At 45.3% G+C, this 22,992-nt stretch overlaps 1 protein-coding gene across 1 annotated transcript in view; it reads right to left on the bottom strand.

Moving 5' to 3' along the window:
* Positions 1-21,932, bottom strand: part of CACNG2 (calcium voltage-gated channel auxiliary subunit gamma 2) — a 50,801-nt gene extending 28,869 nt beyond the window's left edge. Inside the window, exon 1 of the mRNA XM_009086448.4 lies at positions 21,722-21,932. Within this exon, the coding sequence (XP_009084696.1) occupies positions 21,722-21,932 (211 nt within the window). The remainder of the gene's footprint in view (positions 1-21,721) is intronic.
* Between the last annotated feature and the right edge of the window lie 1,060 nt (positions 21,933-22,992).

Here is a 22,992-nt window from a genome sequence, read left to right as displayed (position 1 = left end):
CTCACTGTGTTAGAATCTGCTTGTTAACTCTCCATGGAGTTAACAAGAGGAGTGAGAGAACTTTTGGGAAAAGGCAGAAAGAGAGAGAGTATGGAAAAGATCTTGGAAGGAGAGCCAAGGACAAGCAGATACAGTCATGGCGCATGGCTAGGACATGTATTGAATAATACTTCCGAGTTGCCCATAAAGTCAAGATCCTGGCAGAGGGTGGGTCTGGATGCTAACTCAGCATTTGTATGCCATGAAGAGAATACCATGGGGACTCAGTCCATTTTCCCCATTGAAATTATCAACTCAAGTGAATTAACTTGGTTTCCAACTCATCCAACCCTAATCATCCTCCTTTGAAGTTCTCCTTCCTCATTCATGCTGTAATTGTGCCCAGTGTGTCTCAAAGGCAGCTGGAGTACAAACCACAGAAGGGATGTGGAGGCCGTTTATCCAAGACAAACCTACACTGAAATTAATCCTGGTTTTGGACACAGTAATAGCTCTCCGATTAGAGAGACAGAAGAAGGTAGCATGGCTGGACTGCTAACTATGCCTCTGCTAGCTGCCCTTGAAAGGGACTGATTCAGGGGACTTTGTTCACCCAGACTAAAATGCTTGTTGAGTTGGAGGAAGGTAGAAAACCTTGTTCTGATGTTACATAGGCACATCATGTAAATTAAACTGAGGGATCAGTTCAACTCTGTAACTCTGAGCAAGCATAACTGTAGTGAAATAAAATTGTTACTAAAAGGAGTGAGAAGGGGTTTAGAGACTGACTTTTCTGTCATATCTCTTGGGAAGAAAATCTCAATGAAAGCCACCAGTATTAATGAAAGCCAATTGGAACTTGATAGGAATTATTTTGCTATTTTGTCAGCGTTGGTTGGAACACAGGGATTTAGGAAGATTTCCTTTGTAGAAGCATATCTAGGAACACTGTGCTGTCTCCTCTGAGCTGTGAGATGCACAAGCCTTTGGGAATTTGTATTTCTCTCAGGATCTGGTTTGTATGCAGCTTTTCAGATTTTCATGGAAGACCAACAAACCCACATTACTGGCATCTGATAACTGAATGAGAACACACAAGCCCAAACCCAAATCCTACCTACATGCCATGAAGGAGCTAGGAGGATAGAAGGGAAATTCAGGTTGCCTGGAATCGCTGTGCCTCTTCTAAAAATTGTCCCCATAAACAAATACCTTATCACAGTGGGGTAAATCCCAAAGAAGTGCCAAATCCCAAAGAATGGGCTTCGAGAAAGTCCTTCTCAGGTTATTAAACAGGTCCTATCAAAGAAATGGCAAATGAGAAAGTGGCCTTTGTTTTCCACGTTCATGATGGGTCTAGGGACTGGAGTGGTAAGGGGGCATGGGGGGCATGGTTAGTGGGGACCAACACAACATATAAGGGTCCAAGAGAATGGAGTGTGCTACAGTTGAGTCATTTCCTAACTGCATTTGCTGGTTTTGCACTTGGCTCTGACCAGAGCATTTCATTGCTTTTTATGGGAAGCACACAAACATTCCGTCCCATTTGAAAGGAAGGAGAGGGAAGAGTTCAGCTGCCACGAAGAATAGGGAAATCAGAGAGTGAGGGAGGGAGCTGCAGAGAAAAGAGCAGGTATAGTGCATGTCCGATGAGGTCCATCTGTTCCTCATTAACCAGATGTCTCCCACCCACCTCCTGAAGTGCCATTGACTGCGTATTGTCAGGACAAGAAGGGGATAACAATGCCACCATGGTGCAGACATTCATACACCAACAGGAGTCCTGCCATGCAGCCATCCTTCCCTCTACTACCCTTCCAGATTGGATGCCAAATCCCTCTTTTTCATAATCAGCTTTTAAACAGTTACATCCTCACAAAGCTTTTGCATTACAATTGCCATTTGTTTCATTCCACTCTGAAAATGGCAAGTTATTTCAGCCCACTTTACCAGAATCAGACCTTACTTCCTCTAAGCGTGTCATAACTTCCTGCAGTATTTAAAAGAGAGAGAAGTGAATGCTTGCTTTAAAAAGCAGTTTCTACTTGCCAAACTTCATCATTTTAAGAGTCAGAGAGTCCTTGGATTCACACCTGTATCCAAAAGTAGAGCAGTAGATTTATGGACAATTCAACGTACTAAAGATTATTTAGAAATGCAGGAAGAAGCATAAATTACTTTCTCTATGTTGTTAGCCAAGGATCATTTATAATAAGAGCCCATCGAATCATCCTTACTCCAAGGGTGATCTGTGCAGTGATCCATGTGCGGCATGTCAGCCCACACAGGAAAACTCTGTCTTATTCTCTAGGCTGTATTCACAGCCTGTTCATGGCAAGTCTTCTTTTACCTCCATATCCCTGATGAAAGCAAAGCACTCTGTCCTCAACCCTCTAAATCATTCCATAGCACAGCTCATAAATTGTAGTGTGCAAATGGAGCATCTGCTGAGCTGCAGCCACAGATAATGTGATGCTTCCACCTATTTTCCTTTGTAAAAGCATGCAGGCTATGCTGTGCACTGGGCCCCTGACTCACATAACAGTTAGAAAATAGCCTATGTCTTAATCTTGTCATTTTGGTCCGAGCTCCTGCATACTGAATTTGAATGGCTGGAGGAGATCTGGGTGGGCATGTGTCCTCCAAAAGCAGCAGCTCTGAGCACTTGCCAGAACAGCAGCTGAAGGCCTCAAGAGCTTGTTGAGATAAATATCTGTACCTCTTTCAGAGTCATTGTACCTAGCGAGCCTGCAACGCTGCTAGAATAGCACTAGGTTTAAATGCCTGTTGAACAGCTGGGCTGAGCCTCATGTTGATGTGAGACCTCTGCATGAGCTGTGCACTCTCCTTGCTATCATGGTGTTATTACATTGCTGTCACCACAAGAGTAACTCCAGTGTGGATTCCTGCTCACTGTGAGGCAGGAGAGTCCTTCATACATCAGCAGCAGTTGGTCCTTGAACCCTGGTGGATGATGACTGAGACTGCACACAGGGGCAGAAGGATTGCTGAGCCCTGTGCACGTTGCAAAAAGCTGAACAAAGCCAGGTAAAGATGGAAAGGAATAAAGAAAGACTTAGTTGAACAACAAAACAGGAAACTTCATCAAGAGACAAGAGAGAAGGATAGTAGAGAGAGGAGTGAATGTAAAAACAAAAGGCTCATTTGGAGAGGGGGAATAACCATGAGCAGAAAAGACAAATTATGAACTGGCATCAAAGGCAGATTTCCCACTGACTTAAAAAGAGAGGGAGCTGTTGGGGGGGACATTGTTTTTATTGTTTTTTAATGATCTGTTTTTCCTGAGAGGTGATGGGTTCAGATATTTTATGCAAATTTCATCCTTATCACAGATGTGTTACATCTAGCAGTGACTGTAAGTGAAAGGGTAAGCCCATGCCTCATGATAGGTTTCTGTGAAAGGCTGTACTTAAGCTACCTGGGGAAGTTGTGTGAGCCTGCAGGGAGAGGCAACTGCAGTAGGAGGTCAAGTTCTCAAGAAGGAATGGTCGATAGAGCTCTGTGCCCCACAAACATCCCTGGAGATGCCCAGTCAGGTGTAGAGCTTTTGTCTCTCTTTTTGTTCCAGAGGCTGAAAGCACTCTGGAAACTCAGCAGCTGGATTCTGCGGCAGCAATCTGATTAGTGTCCAACAAAGGGCTCCTAGCCAGGTTTGTGACAACCTGATCAATCAAATTCAGAAAATCCCTTTTTAATTTCACAGCTGACATTGGGAAAGATCTGGGGACATGTTTGGGAATTGAAGGCACCTGCTGAACATGAATGAGAAAGAAAAAAAACAGACAGGTGGATGAAGAAAGAAATGAAAGGAGGTTTGTGTGATAATTCCATGTACCGGTGTTTGGAAGAAAGCAAGCCACCTTAGATGCTAAATTATGTCCTTGCCTGCATCATGGGACTGCGCTGTGATGTCAGCTAAATGTGAATGCATTTCCATGTCTTGCTTTTGCAATAGGAAAACACATCTAAAAATTTCTCCAGGTGAGTTACAACTGACATGGAAAGCCTGAGGAGAAAGCTGGGATCCAGCAAGACATGGGAAAACATACCCAGAGTGCTTGTTGCTATTAAACACCATCTGTCACGGACCTACGCAGGAATTCAGTATTGGATTCTTCCATCACAAAGGCTAAATGAAACAATCTGCGTCTTAGCCTTGCATGCATCATTGCTGAACGTAAGAATTAGTAGTTCATGCTCACTTTTAGTAGCCATGGATTGGACCCAATATGTCAACTTCATGACTTATTTTCCTGACACTGCCCAAGACTTAAACAGCATGGATTTTATTTTTCTTTTTCTCCCTTGCTGTTTTCTTCTCACTCAAAGCATTGTAGAAATGGTTTGTTTTTTTAAATAAAACCTTTTTTACATGCCAAGTATACCTGCAACTGCAGCAAGAAGAATACCCCAATGTTCTCTCTCTCCCCTTTGCTTCTAACAACTTCTGAGTATCAATCAAGCATTGCTTTGCAGAGGAAAAAAAAAAGATAATAATGAATGACTTAAAATATCTCTGCTGAGGAAAATATGAGCTTGATTTCAGTTTCAGAAGGAATTACTTTTTTCCTGGCTCACTCTAATAGAAGACCGGCGAGATCTGATGTGGCTCCAGCAGAGACCTCCTATGTTCAAAGTATCTGGGAGCTTGAAAGAAGTACCGTAGAGTTTGAATTGGCTCTAATATGTTACTGATTGCTCTCCATGACGTTTCCCTGGAGCTTTAGAGAACATCTGTGTACTTCACACTTGGAAAACAGTCAATATCCTTCCATGGTGTGATAGGCAGTAGGGGCCAGGTAAACAGCACTTTGGAAGGAAGGTGGAGTGATCCAACAGGGACTTGCGGCTTGGTGAAAAGTGAATTCAGCTCTACTGTAGTCTTTGTGTATACTTGGCTTACCACTTAATCTTCCCATGTCTGAAATTTTCCACAAGTAGAATGGGCATGGGAGCATTTTCTTGTGCTCTAGAGACACTGGGGGATGGAAAGCATCAAAGGAGGAAAAACCAGGCACTACCAGAATGGCTTCCATTGCTTTGAGCAGAGGACAGAAATTGCATGCATAGAAAGCATGAGCTGAAACCTCACCCAGAAGCATTGGTTTTGCTGCTGCAAATTGAGACCTTGCATTCAGTAATTTAACTGTTAGCCTTCGTTTAGCTGACCAGTGATGGCACTGGTGGGTTTGGAACGTCACCTTGATTGGCACCAGTAAAATTTTCATACCATGTTCTGCCACTCTCTGTTCTAGAGGGGCCATGTGTGTCATGGAAAATAAATTTATTTTGAAGAGTTTAAAAATGTTATCGCGACTATTCTTACATTGCTTTTCTGCAAAAGTAAGCATCAGTTACTTCTCAAATAACCACATGGGCCTCACAGGAGGCCATGATGGTCCTTTAAAAATGCTAAAATAGTCTCTCTATGCATAAAAATGTCAGCATTTTAAACTCATGCTATTCAAAGTGACTTCTGGAGGGAAGCTGTGGATTTCCAGCTCTCTCAGTGATGTCTAAAGCAGCATGGTTTGTGGGGGTTAAAGGTGGCTTTGTGCTGCATTTGTGTTTTTCTGATCACCAGACCAGAAGAGATTGGCTTAGTCTCTGATACAAGCTGGAGTACCTCAAGGCTGTTGTAACATATACCTGACCAAATCCTAACTCAAAACAAGGGACCACTGTAGCAGGGGAGTCCTGGAATGTGATGTCTTGTACTCTTCGTCCTTTGGCCACATCCCCTCACTGAGGGAAAGCTTATGCATTTCTTGGCTATGTGGGAGTTCCTGATAACAGGAATTTAAACCACCAATGTGCAGCAATATTAGCAAAGGGCATGATCTGACTCCATGGAGTCAGGCAGCAACAGAATTAACTGAAATACCATGATGCTTTTTGTCTGAAAAAAGGAAACCACTGCCTCAAGACTAGATCTTATTAGTTCTGGGCCTTGGGCAGGTGTTGTTTTGGAAGGCAAAATCACAAATGTCACAGTGTCTGCTTAAACTAATAAAAGAGAAAAATGCACATTTTCCAGGGAAGAGATACTTCAGCCGTGAGAAGTAGCTTTAACCCAGTGCAGTAGAAGGCTACATAGCAAACCCTTCTCATCATTCCCCTGAAACACTCCAACAGGGCTGCCAATGAGTTCAAGAGATGGTATCTGAAGAACCCAGCATGACCTCGAAGAAACCTGTGTGACACAGCAGCACCTGATAGAACCAGTGCAAAATCCCCACGATAACCTAGCATAACCCACAAGACTGACCCTGTGACAACATTTGATTTATGGCAAATGACATGGATTTAATCACTCACGGGAGAATGCTGAATGACGCAGCACAGCATTGCTCACTGTGGCTCTACTGAACTGGCACGCTCCAATTGGCTTTGGGAACAACCCATTGGGTGATTCATACAATTAAAGAGCTGCCAATCCTCCCAACACTAATGAAATGCATCCCTGTTTTACTGGTAGCACTTTCTAGCAACCCATTTAGGCTTTTCTGCTGCTCTCATCACCCTAAGGTATGAGCACATCACAATTGATGGACATCTGGTTTGCAGTTGAGGTTAAAAGTAAAACCTGGCTCCAAATAGGATGGAATTTAATAATTCATGAGTTTATAAGCAGAGTACAAATATTCAGTCAGATAATTAATTGCTATACTGACTTAGCATGGGTTGGATGAGGTACCCCCACCTTGGGAGGGGGACACATTAACATTAATCTAGGAATGCTAAGAACTGTGCATTCTGAGTAAACCAGCATTACAAAATTGTTGTAGCGTATAAACTATATCTCAAATGTGGTTTGAGATTTCCTGCAGACTGTGAGAAAGACACTGTGGTTCTTCTCCACTGGAAGGAAAAGTAAAGATAGTTTCAAGGTGCACAGCAAGCTGCCTACCAAGATCATTGATGTATGAGCATACATTAGCCAGAGCAGGTGCATAGGGGTCAGTCCTCAAATTCATTCCAGTTGATTCAGCCCATTTAATAGCACAAAACAACAAATAATTTTGCTTACATTCCATCTGAACACATTCCATACATAGGGGAAATCCTGGATGATATTAATAAAGGGACTCTGCTTAAGTCTCTTTTCTCTTCCTCTGTCATTCTGGACTAAGTATGACCCAGACATGCTGGAAGATGTAGTCAATCTAGGACAGCCAGTCTGTCATAAACTAAACTAGTTCAATAGTACTCTCTCAAACCTTACAAGAGACCTAAATTTCCTATTAGAGCCTCAGTTTCCTTTACTTCCTTTGGTTTAATACCAATGAGGATCCAGCTCACTTCCTTCCCTGCATGAAAATGAAATCTTCTCTTGCCGTAGGGTCTATGCTGACTCCCCACACATATTTTGCTGCTGGACAATTAAAAACCAGATTATTCCTCATTCACCCTCCCCATCCTCCTAATCTAATGCCCTGGTGTTATCCTGATAACAGCATGTAGAGATGTGAACTGATCTGCCTCCCATCTTGTCATCTTCTCTCACATATCCGTCCCTGTTCCCAGGGTCTGATTTTGTACAACTATGAACATTTAGTCTTGAAAATTGATCACTGGCCCAGAGGCTAGATGTTTGTTACCCAGAAAAAAAAAAAAGATGACGTTACAGTTATTTTAGGTCCTGAAAAGGGCAGGAAGTCCTACTACATTAGCAGTGAAAGGATCAAGAGTGGCTCAAGAGGATCTTGACAGGTTCAAAAAGTCACAACATTTGAAAGCGTAGTCCACATTTGATCACCTATCAACAATTTATCAATAGCTCAGTGATTAAAAACAAAGCTCTTTCACTTCATTAAACACATTCAGTGCCATTTGCTCTACATTCCAAATGGCTGAACTGATGTTCCAGTGCAGCCTATTTTTAGTCTTTCTGATTAGTTCATTATTTAGGAAAAGCTACTGACTGTGTATCTGTTGCAGAGATCTAATTCTTCATGTGGATCCCAAGGAAGAGATGAGCTTCATATAGGTCTTAAGAATTTATTTGAATGTGGGTTTGACCACTGTCCCTGCTGCGGTCAGTGAAGTGATGAGCATAGAGCTTTCCTCTCTTGAGTATTTTCCTTCATTTTTGTTATGAGAAGAAGCCCTGTAATACATTATTCTTTTTTTTCCCTGTGAAAACTAAGATGTAGATTGACAAAACTAGCAGTCTCAGTGAGAATTAAACAAGATACTCAAAATAAGTGATCTCTTGGGTGTCTGAGTAAATCACCACCTCCAGATCAGATTTTATTTATTTTGGGAACAAACTATTTCTTTGCTGGTAAATCCTGCAGTTTTGTCATGAATCCAATGAATTTTTCTCTGGTAAGTGACAACCCTGGAGACAGAAGTGGCCATTTATCCCCAGGGCAGACACCACATGGGCAAAAGCATTCCAGCATTGCCTCTTCAGCAAGCTTCAGCCCTCATGTGAAAGGACAGGATCTGCAGGTCACATGGAGATTAGTCTCTGTGTCCTTCAGCCCTGCCTGCTAAAACTGCAAAGGAGAAATCCAGCTATGATGGCATCTTCTGGCTCCCGATTTCTCAAGCACTTGCACACATGTCTGGGCCAAGCTCCATTTCAGAACCCCAAATAACACAATGCACCTCCCATAGGACAGAATGAGATAGGATCATTCATTTATTTCAGACCACCTGTGGTTACCAAGCATGGGGGAAAACACCTCCGGTCACTTAGGTATACGTCTTTGGGGATATGGGAATTAGCTTTGGACTGAGAACTGAGAGGGGCTCTTACTACAAGTCCCCATGGCACAATGGAATGTGACCTTGCATGGGTTTTGGAATCTGCACACTTGAGTAAGCACTGCATCCTGACAGCTCTCAGATGCACAGCTAATTTGCCTGTGCAGGGCACCATGCTTGAGTGGCCATTAGAACTTGAAATACCTAAGCTAGCTTGCTTAGAGTTATTTGGAAATGTCCTCCTGGCACTGCCTGGTGTTGGGCAGGCGAGGCCTGTTCTGCCTTCTGCTCTGCCAGGAGAAGGAGATGAAGTCAGTTCTAGGTGTTATACCCTCTTAGTGATGCCAAAAGCAACAACACAGAAACAAGTTGTACACTTTTGCTGTCTTCTTCTTTGCTGCCTTTCATATGTCATTTGTCATCTTAAGAGTGTCACTTCTTTGATGTAGGGACAACAATTTTGTGTGTTCACAGTGTCTAGCACAAAGGTGTTTCCACCCTATGTGAAGCATTTTTTGTGCAGCTGCAATGGCACAGTGGCAAGAAAAGGTAAAATTCTCAGAAAATCTCCCCCAAAGAACAACAGCCAGAGAAGAGCATTAAGTGTTAGCTCCTGTGCTCTACCAAATATAATCTAGCCAAGACATGGGTGCTTTGCCATGAAAACTGTACCCAAAGACTCGAGAAGGAGGACAAATTCATGTGCTTCCAGTATGAGACCAGCACAGAGCCTCAATATATGAGGTGGCCATGCCAGCCCTTCTTGGCATCACCAAGTCAAGTCTAAAATGTCATGCTCCAACTAGTTTGTTTCTTCTTTCCTTTTTCAAACTTTACTGTATGGAGTCAAAACCACTGGTCACACTTTCCAAATTCCTGGAGGTCCAAGACTGGTTGGTCAATATGATTGATCCTGCCCAGTTTTCCCATGTCGGAACCCTTCTTTCTCCCATGGACTGGGGCAGGGGCAGGAAGGAGTGGGAGGGAGTGCTGTTAGTGGTGGTAGATGTTGGCATCAGCAGGTGAAAATCCATCCCATTCCAGTTCAGAGAAGATGGATGAGGAGGTCTGTCCCTCCATCCATCAGCTCTAGCTGATACTCCTGCTTCTCTCAGCAAGTCAAACTTCTCCTACCTCTGAGTCCCAGGATTTCTTCTGACTCATCTTCCTCTTTCAGACCATGTATCTCAATTATCTCCTTCCAGCATGCACACTGCATTCCTATTACCACCTTCCCTTGTCATGCTGTGGCCAAGTCCTGGGGCCTCTCTTGCCTAATGTTTCCTTCTAGCCACCTGTGCTTTCCAGCTGTCACAGATCCTTCCAGCCCCAAATGTCCCTCCATTTCCAGCACGCAGAGATGCTTTCCTCCACAGCTGAGTTGGTTTATTCCCAGAAACAACCCATCCCTTCAGTTTCTGCAGAAGAATAAAAGTCCTCCCTGGTCCTGGTGCCTTTATATTGTCACAATGCTCTTTCTCACAGTCTTGCTTTGCTCTGAATGCTTTCCCCCTCACTGTTCCTGTAAATGTGGGCCAAGCTGTAATGATGCAGCACACAGAAAAACACCTTTCTCCTGTGATCTTAGACAGCCCCGGGAATTAATTCCTGGAAAGGCATTCTTGTCCTTTCTGAGTTATGCTTTCCTGTGAACAGATGGACAAAGTGATGGATGAAGAGGGGAAGAATGGAACAATGATTGAGAAAGAGTTGTGCAATGATTAGGTGCTCACCCAAAATTTAGAAAAATTGTCAGTCCCATGCACTTTCCTGTGCTGTGCTGCCGTTTGCATTGCAGTTCACTCAGCAGGGCAGACATATTATTTTCTCTTTTGCTCCCTTTCCCAACAGCAAAGCAGCTGCCCTGCTCTGCTCTGCTCTTGGCAGTTGTTCCCTTTGAGGCTATTGAGTACAGTTCCAATGGAATCCTCAGCTAAAGGACACTGTGCAATGTTGAGCTCCAATTATCTCCAGCAGCAAGCCTGTTCACAGCTGCTCTGTTGCCCCAAACCCTTGCACTTCATGAGAGACCCTATCATCCTCCCAGGCTTCCTCCCAAATTCTCCTATTGAACTTCCTCTGTGTATTTTTTCTTCCTTGAAAGAAATACATGGCTCCTACTTTTGGAGACACATGGGCAGCAGAAAAGATTAAAACCCCTCCATGTTTGGAAGACTTATAGGTCTAGCCCATTGTGCAATCCCCCCAAGCTTGGAAGATATGAAGGACCCAAAGCCTGTTTTTTTTTAGGGAGCAGCTACATGTCTCCACTTTTGTTATTTCACAGGTCAACTTACAGTTTCTCTTTGTGCTTCATACACTGAGATCATAGGGCTCCAGGCAGGCATTTTGAGAAATATCTGGGGCAGAAGCTTTTTCACCAAACTGTAGCATCCCCCATACCAAAAGCATGCACTGCAGTATTGCTTGGAAGCAATTGGAGGAGAAAGGAGCCTGGAGATAGCTTTTGCTGAACCCTTGCTCACTCCTGCCCAACTGCATTTCCACAGTGCAGTGGGGATCTCAGTCTCTCACTCAGTTGTTTCCACTGGACACTGGCTCCTCTTGCTGTTCCCAAAATAAACTAAATCAGCTTTTCACCCTGCTTAAAATGTTCCTACTGTCTGTGGCCAATTAGGAATTCCCAAACACAGGGAAACCATCCATCTTGTGGTTGTGAAATTCAGTAAAACTTCATAGTGGCTTCAACCTATTCCTTGTACTTTTTGTCTCTGAATATTTGATTTCTGTCCTCCTCTCCCCTGCCTTCAGGCAGGATGACATTCTTTTCTGCTCAAGTCCTTTCAGTCCTTTCAGATCTTGAAGCTCCCCAATTACAACCACTTTTCTTGCGATGGTGACACCTTAAGAGACAGCAGCAGCTGCCTATAAAGGGCCTCTGCCATCTGTTTCCTCTGCCACTTCTTTGAGACAGCCCTAGTTATATACAGAAAAATATTTATCACAGTTCATTCACTCCTCACTCAGAAATGAGCAAGAGAAAAATGCCTTCTTTCATGGTTCTGCCACTGCCCTTCACAAATCCATGACCCTCAGCCTAAGGAAAAGGACAATGCTTGAATCTAAAACAAAGCAACAGAAATTCCTGATGATCGGTCCCTTGGGAGCCTGTACTCTGAAGGCAATTCTGGGGGGCATCTACATTTGGGAATGGCTCCTCATGGCTGCCTGAAAGGCAAAAGTCAAAATCAAACCACTTTACCTCAACCACCAATCTTTCATACCAATCATATCTGAAAGGAGATGCACGTGTGCACATGTGCACAGATGCACATTTGAACAGACTTAGATGGGAGTCCTTTTCCACCACCTCTCCATAGAGGCTGGATGGGATGGGATCAAGGGGACTAGTTCCTACCCAGGAGGACTATGGGCTAGAAATGTAAAGGGAAGAGGGGAAACATCATCAAGGGTTAGGACTGTGGAAGAAAAATCCACACATGAGAGATGATGTGAACAAAATGGAAGAGATGAAGAAACAGTGAATGCTGAAGAAGAATGGTGAAGAGAATGAATAAAAATGAAAACCAAGGGTGAAAAAAAACATTGAACTAGGAAAGAAAAATATTATGCAACATCCTCAGGAGGAGATAAAGCTCCAGGAACAGTTTCTCAGAAATTTACTGTTTACAATGGACAGGTCACAGTACGGTTGCAGAAGTCAGCAAATAGGGTTGGATGAAAAGTTGTTTGATTCGCAGTGATCTCTGATACTGTATAAACCTGGGAAATATTCAGTGTTCAAGCATGATCCATCTCACTGCAGCTACACTGGTGATATAAACAAGACCTGAAGAAAGAGAGAATTTCCCTGAGTGATAGCAAATTTAAGAATGAAATGTTGTTATGAAGGAGTGGGAGGAGAAAAATAAAACCAGCACTAAAAAAAAAAAAATCATGTTCAGAAGGAGAATGAAAACTGAGAAATAGGAAGAGAAAAATCAGAAAGGGATAGAAAATCCAAGGAACGGAGGTGGATAGTGTTATTCTTTATTTGACAGAATGTATTCTTCATACAACAAGCTAAATCAGAAATTTATAGGTGTTTGCTTCTAGCAAAAACACACATCAGAAAAATCCCTACCCATGAATAGGATGACATTGAATTCTCAAGTTTTTGTATATCATCCTCATTTTCTGTTTTTCACAGCTAGAAGATAGGAGTATATGCTCTGGAGGAATAGGAAGTGCAGCATAAAGTCCATATGCTTCTCTGGGGAGTTAAAGATTTGACAGGAAGCTAGTATAAATACCTTAGTCACCTGTGCCACCGAAACAGAAGTGCATTTCACCTGTCCTGCAGGGCTTGGTATGAAAACTCTGATTGAGTAGTTTGGAATTTTATAGGAGAGCTTTTCTGTAACACAAGGAGAATATAAATGGGTCTGGGAGACAGAAAGGTGTCAATAAAAAAAAAAAAAGGCTCAGATAAAGATAGAAATGCAGAAGGAAGACCAAGAGAAACATGAATGCCAGCAAGTTCATGGTCACCTCTGCCATTTTACACACTCACCCATCCAAGGTGAGGAATCTGTATGAGAATTTTTGCCCCATAGGAAGAGCAGCCAAGTCAAATATTTCCTAATGAGGGCAAAAGATGATGAAAATGGGAATATTTAAAAAAGGAACTGCTGGACTAGGTGAATAGCTGGCATTAAATAAATGCAGAATCTTGGGGCTGTCGCACCCACTCACACTAGAAGTGAATTTAGAATTAGCCCCCGGTTTGTTGGGTACATCACTGGCGGAGCGGGGACACGCGGTGACCTTGGGGGCATGGATGCTGAAAGCACGCACAGCCCTTCCTCAGCCTTGCTCTCCCCTTGCCTACACAGGCAGCGTAAGCAGCGTGGCTCCATCCGAGTCACCGAGGTTACATCAGAGCAACGAGGGGAGAGCTGGGCCTCCATCTCTTGTGCACAGAAACACTACAGTACTGTACGTCATCGGGTGCCAGCGCAGTAATCATTTCCACAGATACAAGAGGAAAGAGACACTGTTGTTTCTAATTTACTTGTGATAACATCAAAGAGACCCAAAGCCTATTGCTCTCTGGGAAGCAGGGACTTCAACAATAATAATTCTTTGCACATATATAGCACCTTCATTGCCAGCTACTTACTTTATACCCTGGGGTGTGAAGAAAAAGGACTCCACTTAATTCCATATGCTCTTAATTGCTCTCTATCCCAGATCCTTCCTAGCAAAATATGATAGAAATGCCCAAACTCACTGTTAAATTGTCAAATTAGGGCAATCATTGACACCAGCAGAAATGCAGGCCTAGTTTGCATCTTACATTGCAACTGCACAGCATAGCATCTAGAAACAAAAGAAATGCCAGACTAAGTAAATCTGAGCTCTGTTTAATCCCTGACAAATGTTTCAGGGAAGAGGCGAGAACCACATGGCAGTCAGATAGGGGATAGACTGCCCTTGTGAAATGTTATCCTAGTTTTTATGGCGACTGGCTTAATTGCTGAATTACAAAACACCCAAAATGCTGTTCACATCCATTAGCAGGATGCTTAATTTTCATGAACTCTGTTGTAAATGCCCACTTGCTTGCTAAATGTTGTTAAAATCTTGGCCATGAGAGCTCCAGTGGCAATGAGCTCCACAGCCCTGATATGCATCAAATAAGAAAGCTTTAACTGGGTCTCCTGTGACTCATGTCAGGTCCTCTTGTCTGTGTGTTACAAAATGAGGAAATCAAGAGCTACTGATCCACCCTCTCTAGTCCATTCATTATTCAACATAATCCAATCACTTTCCCTCTTGTTCACCTCCTTTTCCAGGCAAATATGCCTAGCTTTCATACACAACCTTCCTACTCTTTCTTGTCCCTGTCCCCCTTTTATGAACTCTATTCTGACCTTGCAACACCTCACCCTTGGATAGCCCTTGCCTCCGCACTCTCTGCTATCCCCTTTGCTTCACTCCTTATGCTTGGGGACTTGCTGGTGGTGGGTTTTCTGTCTGCAGCCATGTGCTGCAATAGACCATTAACAGCAGTGTCCCCATTTCTGGCACCCAGTGAGTCACCACGGTTCATGTAGAGCCCTGCATGGTACACAGTCCCTCTTTTCACACCAGCCAGTGATACCCTCTGCCCCTCCTCACTGAGGTTCATTCAGACAACCATGGGGCTTGGAGCCCCCAGCCCCATTCACCTCCCCACCTTAGGCATTCCTGAGAATCTCAGAGAAAATCATTCCCATGAAAACAGCTCAAAAAGGACAGCTGCTCGCTGACACTCTTCTCCCTGACAACCAGAGATCCTTCACTGTAGTGCACAACAACTGCCCCAGGGTTATGGCTTGAGAGACCCTTATTTTCCATTTGGATCCTGGCCTGATCCATGTCTGAGGGTTGCCAGGGAGGGCATTTAGGGCTGCCATGAGCTCCTTCCAGCCCAGTTGCTGGTTGCACGCAGATGAGCCAGCTCATCAGCTGAGCTGCCAGTGAGCCCTCCGGCCATGGGAGGTTGGAGGCAGCAAAGTGGAGGGAGGCTGGCTTGACCACAGGCAGTGAGCAATGAGGGGAGCAGAGGGAGGGGCTCAGGTCTCACCCCCCTCAGAGGTAGCTGGGCTGCTAGTAAGAGGAGACAGTGACAGCAACTGGTGTCATACACTGCTTTGAGGAGGGGGCACTGGCTGGAGAAAGGAGGAGGGGGACAGCCAGAAAGAGGCTGGAAGAGTGTTTATTTAGAGCACACAGGCAGCACAGCTCCAAAAGAATGGTGTCCTTTAGCTGGAGGGAATGACTAAATGTAAGATGGGGTAAAGACAAGGGGAAATGATGGCAGGGAGAAGAGGAAAGAGAAATGCGACAGCAGGAGCAAAGGGGATGGAGAGGAGAAAGGACAAGAGACAAGATAATATAACAGAGGATAGGATAATATAAGATAGGATAATATAAGAGAACAAGGGGGATGGGCCTCAGAGAACTTGGAGACAAACAGGGAGAAATAATGAAGGAGAAGATGCTTCTGAGAGAAAGCACAGAAGAGACATAAAGATGAAAGGGAAAAATAAAGAGGAAAAACAGGGGAGGGAAATGAGAACAAATTAAAATGGAGATGGATGGAATGAGTCAAAGATGGAGGGTGAGGAAAAAGCTGGGGTTTTATCGGCAAGGGAAAAATAACTTTTAGGTGTATTGTATTTACACTGCGTTCTGCATATGTCTAAGCAGTGGCTGCCTAACTGGGTGGCTGCTGCCCTGGATTGGGGGCTGAGCAGGGAGGACATGAAGCAGGAACCCTGCTGTAAGCCATTCCTCTGGCAGCAGCCCCCTTCTCTCTTTGAGAGCCCCCTGCAAGGGGTACGGTTTTGTGCCCATGAAAGGAAGGCAGCAGCACATCCCCTGACAACGAGTGCGATATGGAAGGGAGAAGCAGTGCAGAATGGAGCAGCGAGGGCTCCCCCTGGGATAAACCGGGTATGCTTGATTGGGAATCCGCTCTTAAAACAGGGGCAGGGGGCAGAGCCATCTGAGAGCCTGAAATGTTCCCTGCTCCCCCCGGCAACCACCTCGCTACTGTTTTTAAATTAAATAAATATGGAGATTCTGCTGTCAAACCTCAGTGGTTCTCCTCCCCCAAAACTCTTGCTTAGATGGTACCAAACCGCAACCAAGTGAGACGGGGGCTCAGAGGGCTGCATGGGGAAAGGGATGGGTTAAAAGGGAAACATTAGATAGGAATAGCTCCTGGTCTCCCTGGCAAAGAGACATTTGTTCTATCTCTGTGTAATTTCTTTATACATTACTGCTGCCACACTGAACCTCCATGTCCCTCCCACTGCATTTCACTCTCACTCTTTTCAGCAAGGCAATTTCTGGTGCATTTCAGGACAGTATTAACCCATTCCTCTTTCTCTGTCAGCAGGAAGATTCATAATTTAAAAGTGATTTAGAAGTCTGTTCTAGCAACTCACTAGTGAGGAACAGAATTTCCTTGTCAAATCTTACAAAGGAGCTGAGTTTGCCGGTCTCAACCCCTCACATCCCTGCCTTCTCTGTGACTTCAGTCAGGTGTGAATTTAGGCTGAGAGGAGAACCAAACCCACCCAAGTCTGGGATCCTGAGTAATTCTTCCTCACCATCTGCCACCCCACTTTTTAAAATCCTTTGTCTTTTTCTTCACCCAAGGCCTGTCCATCTCTGAATCCTTTTTTTCCTGTCAGATGCATTGCCAGCAACAATCAGCTCTGTGCCTGGTCGTTTCCTCCTGCTGCATCTCACTGGGCTGGGCTAGGATGCTCCTGGTCCTGAACTGTGAAGACATGGAGACCCTGTTTTAATCTACTGCTACACCCACTGAATTTTCAGACAAGGCTCTGGATTAGGTCAGCAAGGATGAAAGGAAAGGACCCTTTGTAGATTTGTGGATCCTTGGAAGTAGAACGGCAGGCAATTCTGAGAGCAAAACTAGGGACACTGACACAAAACAATGGCTGAAAGAAATAAAATCATGAAAGGTAAGAGGGAAAATAGGGAAAAAACCTACATATAAAATGGATGTGAAAGGAAAGAGGTGCACCAGGAACAAATGGCAGTGGGAGAAGGCAGTGAGAGGAAGCGACGCAGCGTCAGAATCGTCTGGCAGAGCTTGTCCACTGCCTGTGCCCTGCCTCACTTTGCTGTCAGCTCTTCATTTTTGCAAACACTGGATCTGCACTAAGCTCTCATGCACTGTTCAGATATAACAAGCTGGAAAGGGAACAGATCAGCTCATTAATTCTCCTTGGGAAGGGTCTCTAGGCAGGAATTATTTTCTCCACCAACATCCATTCAATTACTTGCCTTCACACCAGTCAGATCTACAGGGATGTCTAACCCCATGTGCATCACTCATGCCTGCCTGCCCTGGACTCTTCTCTCCCGCCTTCTCAGTACAAAAGCCTCTCAGACCTATCTTTTTCTTAATAATAATGACAACATGACAAAACCAATAACCTACAGATACGAAGTACATTTCATTTGCTTGCTTCATAAGACCCTGATAAGGCATCGTCCCTCACTTTTTGAGATCCTGTAGGAGATCTACAGGAGCTAATGAAAGAATTAGACAAGGTATCACTCATAATAAAAAGTGGTTTTAAAACATTCAGTGCCAAGAACAAATTAGGCTGGAACATCCGCAGCCATTTCGAAGTTGTAAGAGGTGCAGCATCCATGTGGGGCATGAGCTTGCAGATCTCAATTGTTCAGTGTTCATGGGTGTTTTTTGCCTATACAGCTCAAGGGCTGAGAAAAAAAACATTTTTCTTGAAGGGCAGAGACTTTTGAACAGCCCAGAGACATATTTGGGCAACCCCAAAGTCTAAGAGAGAATCATCTGGAGGAAGATTAGGGAAAAATTCAGAAGCATGATCTGCAGTAATGTGAACTGACACCACCTGTCTGCTTGAGTCCCACCATGGAGCAGGGGCTCACTGTAGGGAACAAGAAAGGGGGAAAATAAATCCCAATAGAGGAGGAACTTCCCAAATAACGTTCTTCTTTGAAGTAGTACAAAGATCTGAAAGTGCTGACTGGAAGTCCATTGTAGCAAATAGAATGACTGAAGAGAGGAAAACCCAAAAATTGAAAGCCTGGGAACCAAATTCTCCAAGAGGAGCTTGCAATTCTGACAACAACGTATCTGTGCATAGAGCCCAAGATAAGTACTCACATCCATTTTTGCTACTGGATCTCTTGGCCAAGAAGAGAAAAGACAATTTAGTATGATAACTTGAACATGAGGTGTCCACCATCTCTGACAGCCTACAGTGTTGACTAATGCCAGCGTTCCTCCAAGTTTCCAGAAATGAAGGCAACATTATCAGAGGCTTCCTACCAGTAGCAGATGGCAGCTTGAACTCCTCCTTTGATTATTTTCTTGTTACAAAGCCTCCTGCCCTCCTCTTCACTACCTCCCCTCACCCTATAGACCTGCCCTGACATCTACCCCAGGGAGAAGAGTGCCTGCCCCACATCCTTTATCAGGTGCCTCTGCCACACCGTGGGGAGGCTGTGCACAGACGCAAGGTTTTTGTCCTTTTTACAGCCTCCTGAGATGAAGCTCTTCTCTCCATAAATCTACCCACTCAATGTATCACGGGGGAAAGGAGCCTTTGCTGCATCCTTCTCTCTCCTGTTCACCAGCAGGAAGCTTTCACCAGGGAGAGGGAATCAACCAGGGACACTGTTTTGATTCCTTATGACAAGAAAGAAGATACCCCCCAAATAAGTTGATCAGACATGACAGTAAGAGCCCTGCCACCCAAGAGCTGGTGGGGATATTTGGATGTGCTGTCCTGGGACCAAGGGAGTGCCAGCCATCAACCCATGCAGGCTGTGGGGCTGCGGGAAGCCAAGCAGAGGCATCCCAGCAGTGCCAGTGCCAAACCTATGCTGTGCCACCTCACGAGGGAAATCCATGCTCAGGCCCTGCTCAGCGTTTGCCTATGGGGATGGTTTTGCCTTCTGCTGAGATGCTCTTGAAACCAAGTGTTTGTCCAAGTTTTGGTGCAACCTGTGCCCTCAGGCAAGGCACTCAGAGCTGAGCTCAGCTCCCTTGTGGTGCATTGCACCCTCCTACCCCACTTGCTGCAGCTGCCCAGCATTTGGGGGCTGGGGGATTAGTCCAGCCCGACCCTCACCCATGTGGGGTGAGTGAGAGCACCCTGCCAGGGCCATGCAGGCTGTGCTCAGGCTGAATTTCAGGCCGTTCATGCAGGGCTATGTTTTAGCCCACTGGAGAGCATCAGCAGGGAGGGCAGGGGACCTGGGCTGGCAGCACAACATTGTGGGGGCTGGGGGCACTTCAAAGCTTTTAATTGGAAGCATCCTGGCACATTCTTTTGCCATGCAAGCCACTTCTCAACAGTGCCTGTGGGGTCCTGTCAGATGTAAAGGAGAAGGAGCCCCGAGCTCCTCCAATCTGACAAAGCTCACCCGCCCCTTCCTCCTCCCCCTCAGACCGCGTCCCTCTGGGTACGGCTCTGTGGGCAGATAGACATGATCTGAATTCACTGCCTCTCCTGGCTGGGGTCCTCATACCTTCTATCTCAACCCCAGCCTCCCTCCGCCCTCCAGCGTGGGGACACAGCTCAGGAAGGGAGTTCATCCCTGCAGCCTCGCTTCCCTGTATGGCTTTGCATTTGGGCTTTTTTTTTCCCCCCCTCTCTCTCTCATTAATTTTTAATTAAGGAGATGTCTCCTTCTCTGGTTGTAATGAATATCTTTGTGAAAGGCTTTTCATTTTTTATTAATATATACCTCTATGTATTTATCTATTTGCAGGAAATCTGTGCGTGTGTGTGAGCAAGTGTGTTTAAAACATCCCCCACTAATTTACTGCTATTGATTTTCTGGCGTGGATACAGCATATAGTATTCAGCATATAGCTCCTCTGCAGGATATGTTAAAAGGCAGCAGTTTGGGTTGACAAAGGGCACTAAATGCAGTATGCGTCAAATAGACCATCGCTCAATGAAGTCACTTAGCTATTCAAAACATGTCCAGCCATCACTCAACCATTTGCACCAAGAACGGGGGGGAAATTCATGCTTCTTCCTGGACACAACCATTTCCAAACAGCAGCTTTAGCTTTCTTTGGTGAGAGACATCAAAACATACATAGTTTATTTCCCCCTTCCCCCTGCCTTCCATCTGCCAGTGCCGGGTTAAGAAAATCATTTCTGCGGTACCCACTTGCCGTTTTCCCCCGACAGGGAGCTCCAGGCACACCCAGCTCCAGTGGACACCGGCAGGCACCGATCTTATCCCTAGATGTCCATGAACCCCGTCAGCCTACTGTCCAGATGGGAGCTGATTCACAAACAGGGCTTTCACAACTGGCTGTAATGTGCGCTCCTGTTCTCTCACTCTCTCCCCACTACGTGTGTAACATAAACCATGCATTTACATCGGTTGCCCCTCTCCCTCCACAGCACAGGCTGAAGACCACCTCCCCAGCCCACATGTATGCTAATAGCAGTACTCAGCAACGCATATTTTAAAGCAAATCGCTGGCCCCTCTTTTCTTTCCCTCTCCCTTTAGAACGTCTGATTCCAGAAGTTGGCTGCAGTGCTGTCTCTTCTGTCATCAGACATGTCACTGAGTTGCTGTTCAGTTTCACCACATCAGACTTCAGCTGATTTCTCCATTCAGAGACTTATTTATTTTAAGCCTTTACCATAAACCTTAAAAAAAAAAAACAAAACAAAACCCCAAAACCAACCCCAACGAAACCCACCTCCCAACAACAAACAAACTGGGGAAAAACCCCAGCCCCAAACCAAACCAATCAGCAGCCAACTAGACCCCTCTGCATCCAGCCCAGTGAGATGTGGTTGCCTACAGACATTACAAAATGCTCTGAACTCTGTTTGAGATGACTGGAATCATTCTGTATGAGACATTTTGGATATAACACGGTTGCTTCCCTTTCTCTCTTTTTCCTTCCTAAAGTGAACTAAATTGCATCCAAAGTGCTTTGCAATCACCTCCTCACCACATTGCCCCTCACTCACAGTCATGTCTTTGCTAAGAAGCCTTTTGCAAAGAGAGCAATTATTTCACTCTCTGGTTGCAGCCGGAGCACGGCAATAACACAGCATTTTGGCATTGCTTACCCAGGAAATACAAACAAGCTGAAGACAGGCAGACTGCACAGTTGCTTTTTGAAAGGATCTCTTGGTGGTTTTGTAACACACACATTATTCTAGTTGGAGGGAGGAAGTGAATTTTTGGAGAAGGTGGGAGTGGGGAGGGTGGGAAAGAAGAAGGAGAAGGGAACAGTACAGTGAATGTTTTGCCTGTCTTCTTGCCTCTGTGCTCTGAGTAACTGAGCCCACCACTCTCAATACACCGCGAAAGGAATGAAGTGAGAAAATGGTGGAATGTGGAGGGATTTATTGGGGGGAGGAGGGAGAAATGTGGGGTGGTGGGAGAGGAAGAGGTGGGGGGGTATGGAGGTCCAGAATCAAATACCTTCTAGGCAGCAGGTTCTCCATAATCCAGAATGGGTCATGACTTCTTCGTTCTTTTTGCTGGTTTCGTTCTCACTGACAGTTTTAGTCTTGCAAACCCCTCTGGAGTAAAGCCAGTAGTCGGTCCCCACAGCTATGGTCATCAGGCTGAAGGCAGCGAAAGCACCAACGGTGGTTAAAAGCATCTGAACACCTCTGTCAAAGAGCCCCATAATTCTTCATTATACAAATACCCAACCGCCTTCTGATTCTTGGGGTGTGTGTGTTTAATAAAATAAAAGAATAATAATTCCGACTAATAATATAATGGCTAGAGAGAGAGAGAGATAGATATCAAAAAAGGGAGGTAAGAAAGCCCACGGAAAAGAGTGTAAATTAGAAAGACCACACGGGAAGAGGCTTGCCTTTTAAATCGGAAACGTTCTGGTTGAAATATAAAAAAAGGAAAAAGGAAAAAGAAAAAAAGAAGAGAGAAAAGAACCAAGAAAAACCAAACAAATAAAGAGAGAACCCCCCCCAAAATGAGACGCCTTAATCCCTTTTTCTAAAATTCTGGTCTCCAGTTTCCATATGTAATGGCTAATTTGGAGATGGCTTCCACAGTGAACAGGGGAGCAGCAGCAGCATCCTCAACACAATCTCTCATTATCTGGACCTAGACAGTTAGAGACTGTAAGAGCAGAGATGCAACCTTCAGTCTTCTTGCTTAGCTCTGCAGCCTGCGCCATGAAAATCCTTTTCCTTCCCAGTTATCTTCCTTGGGTTTTTATTTTTTTTTTCCCGGCAGCGGCAGTCGCTCCAATCCTCTCTCACTTTTTCTTGCTTGCTTCTCCTTCCTTTTGCTCGCTCCTACCACCAAGCCAGAGTGCCCAGTATACTGTAAGCCCTTGATTTCAGCTGAACAGGTGCCGAGGTCTTGCCTCCCATGGCTTTTCCGCACAGCCGCGGCGCTCGCTCCCGGCGGAGGTGGGCGAAGAGAGAGGGGGTCTCCGGGAAGGGGGGGTTGGGGAGGGGGAGGAGGGGGACAGGCTTGGCGCCCCTCCCGGGCGGGGGTCGCGGAGCGGAGCCCTGCTGCGGCACCCCCTGCCCCGCGATGGCCCCCGGCGACTCCCGGGCCCCGCTACTGCATCAAGCCGGCGGCGGCGGCGGCGTTGGCGGCGCGGCGCTGGACGGCTCCCCCGCGGCAGCGGCGGCGGCGGCGGCGGTGGTGGCGGCGTTGGTGTCGGCGGCGTTGGTGTCGGCGCTGGCCGGCGGTGCTGCAGGACAGCTCCC

Source organism: Serinus canaria, chromosome 1A (genome assembly GCF_022539315.1).
Source record: "Serinus canaria isolate serCan28SL12 chromosome 1A, serCan2020, whole genome shotgun sequence".
Taxonomy (NCBI): domain Eukaryota; kingdom Metazoa; phylum Chordata; class Aves; order Passeriformes; family Fringillidae; genus Serinus; species Serinus canaria.
The sequence above is the reverse complement of the archived record's forward strand: the minus strand, read 5'-3'. Positions and strand labels throughout refer to the sequence as shown.